We start from the raw sequence: 6,749 nt of genomic DNA on the forward strand, positions 1-6,749 counted from the left end.
CATTACAAACAATAACAAGAATTTACTGGTTTATTGCAGACGACTCTAGAAATCATTTGTAATTAAAGAAGAAATTGCTTATTTTGAGCAATTTCTCCTTTTATCACAATGATTTCAACCCTACCAAAGCTATTTCTTCACATTCCATTACAATGTTCTTTGTCATCTGCGACCTCTTTGAATTTGGGACAGTCCAAAAGTTGTCATTTGGTAAAGGGTTTATGGGTTCAACAGAAGTTGACCTTACATCTTCACAGGTGTTATGCAATGAAGGATTTCTTGAAGTACTGTTAGGGGAGTTACCCTTCTACCTCAGATGACTTAAGAAGACAAAAGAAGAAATTGCTCATAGCAAGCAAAATCTCCTTTAAACACAATGTTTTCTACCTATTTGGTTGAGGACTATAAGATTTCACCATATACCAAATTTGGTAGCCCTAGGCCTTATGGTTATGGACAAGAAGATTTTCAAAGTTTTCACAAAATATGCAAAAACGTATAAACATGCAAAATTCAAAGAGCTCCTGCGGCCATGTTTTTCGACGAAACAAATTTTCTTGAACAACTTTTTTAGGGGAGCCTTTAAGGATCATCCCTGTAAAAAAAATGAAAATCCGACGAGCCGTTTCTGACGAGAAGATTTTTTAAGGTTTTGACCATATATGGGCATGGCGGCCATCTGGGTTATGTGACCAAATTTTTTTTTAACAATATTTTTTCCCGTGACGTAAGGATGCTCCACATGAAATTTGGTTGAAAAATAATTTCTCATCAACAAAACTACAGCATTAATTGATTTCTGGTAGTTAACCCTTTCCAAATTGAAAGAGGTTGCAGTTGACAAATTAAATTATAATGGAATAAGAAGAAACTGATTTAATAGGGTAGGAAGCATTGTGATGAAAGGAGAAAATGCTAATTTCAGCAATTTCTCCTTTTATTTCAATGATTTCCACAGTCACAAACATTTGCAGAAAGAATTAACTGTACTGGGTTAAGGGTTTATGTGGTCTGCAGCAAAGCCATCAGAAGAGAATCGTGTCAGAGAAACCTGGCCTGTAGCCAGCAAATCCTTTACTCTAATAGCACTATTAATTGGAAAAAAGAGTACACTATAATTATTTCTAAATCTGCCATCTCAAGGAGATAATTCTGGACTTAATTGTCCGATGTTGCTCATTTTCGACAGGGCTCGAGTTTTCATTGATATGAAGACACTGTGCAAGTTTGGAAAGAATTGGATGAAAAATTTGGACTTTATTGCATAAACACCATTTTCTCAATTCAAAGGGAGGTAATTCTGTACTTCATGGACCAATAATGCTCATTTTTTTGTAGGGTTCGTGTCCTCATTGATATAAAGACACTGTGCAAATTTGGAAAGGATCGGACAAAAAATGTGGAAGATTTTTGAAAGTTTTCACAAAATAGGCAAAAACGAATAAACATGCAAAGTTCAACGAGCTCCTGCGGCCATGTTTTTTGACGAATCAAATTTCTTTGAACAACTTTTTCAGGGGAGCCTTCAAAGGTAATCCCTGTGAAATTTTTTGAAAATCTGATGAGCGGTTTCTGACAAGAAGATTTTTTAAGGTTTTTACCATATAGGGTCATGGCGGCCATCTTGGTTATGTGATCAAAATTTTTTTAACAATTCTTTTGTCCCATGACCTAGGGATGCTCCACATGAAATTTAGTTGAAATTGGCTCAATGGTTTAGTAGAAGAAGATGTTTACAAATTGTTAACAGACAGACAGACAGACAGACGGACGGTGAGTGATCACAATAGCTCACCCCGAGCTATCGCTCAGGTGAGCTAAAAAGGACTAGTAGGTTCTATAGAAACCTTTTAACTTATTTGTTTTTATTCATATGATTCTATTCTTTAACAATTTGCATGGAAATTCATTGGTTTTTACAATATTTCCCAATTTGGGATGAATTGTCACCTGAATTCCCAATTTCAAGGGTATAGTTCATGTTCCGAACATGAAGAAAAACAAGCCCTTTCACTAGAAACTGTGATTTTTTTTCAGTTTTTGGGGAAGGGGGTCAGTGCCCATTTGGTGGGGAAAATTAGCGTGCCTTTTTTTTTTAGTTGTCAGTTTATGTTTATTCATATATATTACGAAATCTCCAATAAATGAGTATAAGCATAAATTGGTATGACGTCTCCGTGGTACAAATTTGCCTCAGCCAATCATCACAATTAAATGGTGAAGCCCTTTCACTAGAAACTGTGATTTTTTTTCAGTTTTTGGGGAAGGGGGTCAGTGCCCATTTGGTGGGGAAAATTAGCGTGCCTTTTTTTTTTAGTTGTCAGTTTATGTTTATTCATATATATTACGAAATCTCCAATAAATGAGTATAAGCATAAATTCATTTGGTGGGGAAAATTAGCGTGCCTTTTTTTTTTAGTTGTCAGTTTATGTTTATTCATATATATTACGAAATCTCCAATAAATGAGTATAAGCATAAATTGGTATGACGTCTCCGTGGTACAAATTTGCCTCAGCCAATCATCACAATTAAATGGTGAAGCCCTTTCACTAGAAACTGTGATTTTTTTTCAGTTTTTGGGGAAGGGGGTCAGTGCCCATTTGGTGGGGAAAATTAGCGTGCCTTTTTTTTTTAGTTGTCAGTTTATGTTTATTCATATATATTACGAAATCTCCAATAAATGAGTATAAGCATAAATTGGTATGACGTCTCCGTGGTACAAATTTGCCTCAGCCAATCATCACAATTAAATGGTGAAGACACCTCTGACATTACATGTACATTTTAAATCCGCGCAAACTTGTAACACACTTAGCTGCCAGCTAGAACTTATTTTCATTTACTTTTTATCGGCGTTCAAACTGTTACCAGGACAATCAACAACGTGAATTACAAGCTATAAAGCTTTGACACGAAAACATATGACAAATCATTGGAATAGAATATTCAATACAAAAAGGAATCTAGATCATCCCATACTTCACGTTATTATTTGAAAATGCTTACCTGGTTGTTCTTTGTCGATTGTTATTGTGTCTTAAAACTCTATAATAAAGTAATGACTGTGAAAATTTAAACACCACGAGACGACGCAAACGAAAAACAGCGCACTCTATACTTTCCGCGTTCGATGGTGACGTCACGGCGTTATTTATTTCAGGGGAAACAAATCATGCTGCATGAAGATAAAGTCGATCATACATTAATTTGCGTTTCTTAAAATTAATTCCTATTACAAAAATCCAAACACATTACAGTCAATATATAAAAAACGTACGAGTGAAACCACTTGATACGTATGAATACATAGCTTGCAATAAACGTTTAGAAGGGTTTATATGATTGAAATATATTAATCGCATGGCCTTTTAGGTATTGGGCGAATTGATCACAAAAAATATGAAAATAATATTATTTTATTGAACATCTGTCAAGAAAAAATATCACTACCGTTACAAATAATAAAACATGCTTTATTTAACAAATAATATCTAGTGTTACAAAATTATCGATTTTATGAAGAAATTTCATTTGCATGTTTTAAATACAGCCGCTTTGGAAAACATATTATGAATAATGTACCCAAGACTTATACATATACGCAAGAATTTCTAAATACTACAAAAATGCGCACTTTTACGTTTTCATTGCCATTTATCAAGCGAAACATTTGAGACGGCTCTTGCACATACACATAATATTCAACCTATTATTTACTGATGTCACAGATTACAAAACAAGAATATGAGCCTTATTCTTAGAAATCACTTAAACTTTGCTGTTACGGTAATGATAAATCGTAACGGTATTTTCAATTTGGTAACGGTAGTGATTACATCATGTAACACAAGCTAAAAACAATTTATGTAAAACACAACACATTTGCTAACATTATAAACATATTAATTCGCTTATTCATATTACATGGCTACATGTAACACAAACTGGAAACAATTTATGTAAAACACAACACATCTGCTAACATTATAAACATATTGATTCGCTTATTTATATTCCATGGCAGCATGTTTGACACTGATCTTGATAACCCTCAAAACAATTGCCACATGAGACGATGCCGAATTTGATATTTTGTTTTCAAGGGTTGACAAGACCAATATCACACAAACGTCCATGTTACATTTAATTTCGTTTATACCCAACACATATGCTAGTTGTGTTGTATAGTATTGGTTGCTCAAAAGTGCTAGTTTTGTTTTAATGCCATTTAAAGGCCGAGTTCTTGTTCAATTAACATCCATAGATGAGGTGGTATCTGTCGGTGTCTTGACGTAACTTGCTCTGGTTCTTTTTGGAGCAGTGTTATAATTTTGTCCTGGCTATACCACAGCACATCTTCCATCCTCGGCCAGAAGAAGCGATTTCTGCCGATTCTGTGCATAACCTGAGATTAACGATATCATATTTATTATAGAACAGATTGATGAAAATGAAGACGCATGGAATTTCTCTTATTTAGATTTTAGATCTGTCAATAATACTTATATTTTTGCGATAATAGCAGTTATGGTCAAGTTTTACAAATGTTGGAGATAATTTGATTTGGTCGTAATTGTAAGGTGATCTAATATGAAGTTATTGTCATACAATAAAATTATATAGTATGTAGTAAATGCCATTGACATTATAATGTTAAAGTCAATATATATTTTAGGGACCTGCGGATTTAAATGAGTGTATTTTTTATTCCCTAAATAAACCCCTTATATTTAAAAAAAGATTGCCTAACCTGTACTTCAAGATCATTTTCAGCGACAGCTTGCACAACACCAGGGTATGGCATACCATCATAGTTTACGACCACATATCCTCCAACGAGAGATTCCTCTACACATGCAATTTTTTCCAGAACTGTTATCTCCTGAAAATAAATGGTATAACAATCTCAAATAAATGGCATATTGATTGTAATGGACATGCAAAATTGACGTCCTAGGAAGGTAATTACAAATGTATGCTACACATTAATACAGGTTATACTTTTTACAATAGGGCTTAAAACTTAATTTGTATTAGTAAACAACGCATATTTTTAGAAAGGCCACACACATGTAATTTTGAATGGAACTTGCCTTTTCTACCATAGACGTCTTAACCGTAGACGTCTCTTCAGTAGCTTGTTTCAATTGCTCTCCTTCATCGTCTGCTGGCAACTGAAATCAGAAAATCAGATTTAAAGTTAGCATCTTTTGAAACGGTTGCATTTAACTAAGCTTTAATTCGGAAAGCAAATATTATTTGACAGGTTTTGCAGCCCCCTTCCAGTAATGGGTTTATATTAAAATTGCAGTTTATAATCGCCTAACATTGTCATAGTTCCAATACCATCAGTTAATTGTCGTAACTTAAGAAATGTTTATATGATTATTATATTCTAATAATACGGAACCAACCTTTCTCGGGGGCAACTGGTGAGTATCTGGCTGATAACAGTCGCACAGTAGCTTTGTTGGATGCTTACAGAAACATGACACCACTCTCGTGGCGAATGAATCTGGACCCTCAATGATCATCTGAAATGTGAAAAAAAGTGTGACAGATTTTTAAGATTATTATTCATCATTCTATTTTTTAATTATAATATGAATTTTAATTACATTATAATAATGATTACTTTTTATTATTATCGTCAATATTATAAATATTGTTATATAATATATTTTAATTAGATATACATTATAATTATATACCTTATCAATATGATTATTATTACTATGATTATGATTGTTATGATTATTATTATTATTTGTTATCGTATTTATTATTCTAATAATAAATTAAAACTGTAACACGTGACGAGCATTTACATAAAGATTAATGGGTTTTAAATACACTCGTATACCTGGTGGATTTTCATTGTGCTTGGAATAGGACGAAGGTCACTAGGTAATTCAGCATCACCTTTCTTGAGTTCATTCTCTTCAACCAGAAACATTTTCACTGTGGATGTAGATGTACCACCAGAGAAAAGCTGAAAGAAGTCCTTAGCACACGTTATGTCATTCTTTTTCAATATGACCTGTTGGTCGGCTGCACGTTTAACAGCAGCGCCGACGCCATCAGCGGCACCTTTCCCATGTGCTGCTTCTAGGAAATTCCAAGTAGATTTCTTGAAGCCGTACTCAGCGATCTTATGTCCCCACAAGTAAATGTTATTTTTATTGCGGTATTGGGTAGTTGGCCCATCACTTATGAAATGAATGCTTGTGAGATTCCTATCTTCTGTGACATATTTCAAAATGGGTGTGAGATGAGCCCAAATACCCGCGGGATCGTGCCGCAGAAAATCGGACACAGTGCAAATTGGGATCACTTCATCTCGAAGATAAATAACGCCCGTATGGAGAGAAAGCTGATTTCTGGAGCCTCCAAAATGCATTGACTGGATCTCGTCTGAGTACTTGCATGCATAATTTTCAGAGAAATCAATGTGAACCATTATTTCTTCATGTGTCAAATTCGATCTTAAATATTTTAGTGTTTTATATTGATTCCTAATGTTAAATATATGCCTACATGCTTTCTGCATTTCAGCATTTATTTCAGATGCCAACACTTCTCTTGTACCTTGATCTTGGTCCTTTACAGTCTTTGTTACAGTCCTAGATCTATCATTTCCCTTGTCCACTATTTCTTCCCTTTTTGTCTTCCACTCAAACCATTTAACCTGTTCGTCATTATCATTGGTGTAGTCAAAGGTTGGAACCTTATCTTTGCATTGTGTGC

At 34.2% G+C, this 6,749-nt stretch overlaps 1 protein-coding gene and 1 long non-coding RNA gene across 2 annotated transcripts; both read right to left on the minus strand.

Annotated features, from left to right (window-relative positions):
• Positions 1-4,277: 4,277 nt before the first annotated feature.
• LOC127850859 (uncharacterized) lies at positions 4,278-5,028 on the minus strand. Its single transcript, XR_008035540.1, has 2 exons — positions 4,753-5,028; positions 4,278-4,407 (listed from the first exon to the last, which is right to left on the minus strand). It is a non-coding gene; the product is annotated as an uncharacterized LOC127850859 (long non-coding RNA).
• Positions 5,029-5,035: 7 nt separating this feature from the next.
• On the minus strand, positions 5,036-6,462 carry LOC127853150 (uncharacterized). The gene is made up of 3 exons (XM_052387432.1): positions 5,866-6,462; positions 5,417-5,536; positions 5,036-5,176 (listed from the first exon to the last, which is right to left on the minus strand). The coding sequence occupies exons 1-3, from the start codon at positions 6,460-6,462 to the stop codon at positions 5,036-5,038; spliced, it is 858 nt and encodes a 285-aa protein (XP_052243392.1).
• Positions 6,463-6,749: the final 287 nt, after the last annotated feature.

Source organism: Dreissena polymorpha, chromosome 1 (genome assembly GCF_020536995.1).
Source record: "Dreissena polymorpha isolate Duluth1 chromosome 1, UMN_Dpol_1.0, whole genome shotgun sequence".
Taxonomy (NCBI): domain Eukaryota; kingdom Metazoa; phylum Mollusca; class Bivalvia; order Myida; family Dreissenidae; genus Dreissena; species Dreissena polymorpha.

What these genes read in the sequence shown, in the direction of transcription:
- LOC127853150 (XM_052387432.1), bottom strand. Translation starts at nt 6,462, where the DNA reads ATGGTTCACATTGATTTCTCTGAAAATTATGCATGCAAGTACTCAGAC. An exon ending in GCACAATGAAAATCCACCAG is followed by an intron (nt 5,537 to 5,865) that starts GTATACGAGTGT and finishes TTCACATTTCAG; the next exon opens with ATGATCATTGAGGGTCCAGA. An exon ending in ACCAGTTGCCCCCGAGAAAG is followed by an intron (nt 5,177 to 5,416) that starts GTTGGTTCCGTA and finishes TTCTGATTTCAG; the next exon opens with TTGCCAGCAGACGATGAAGG.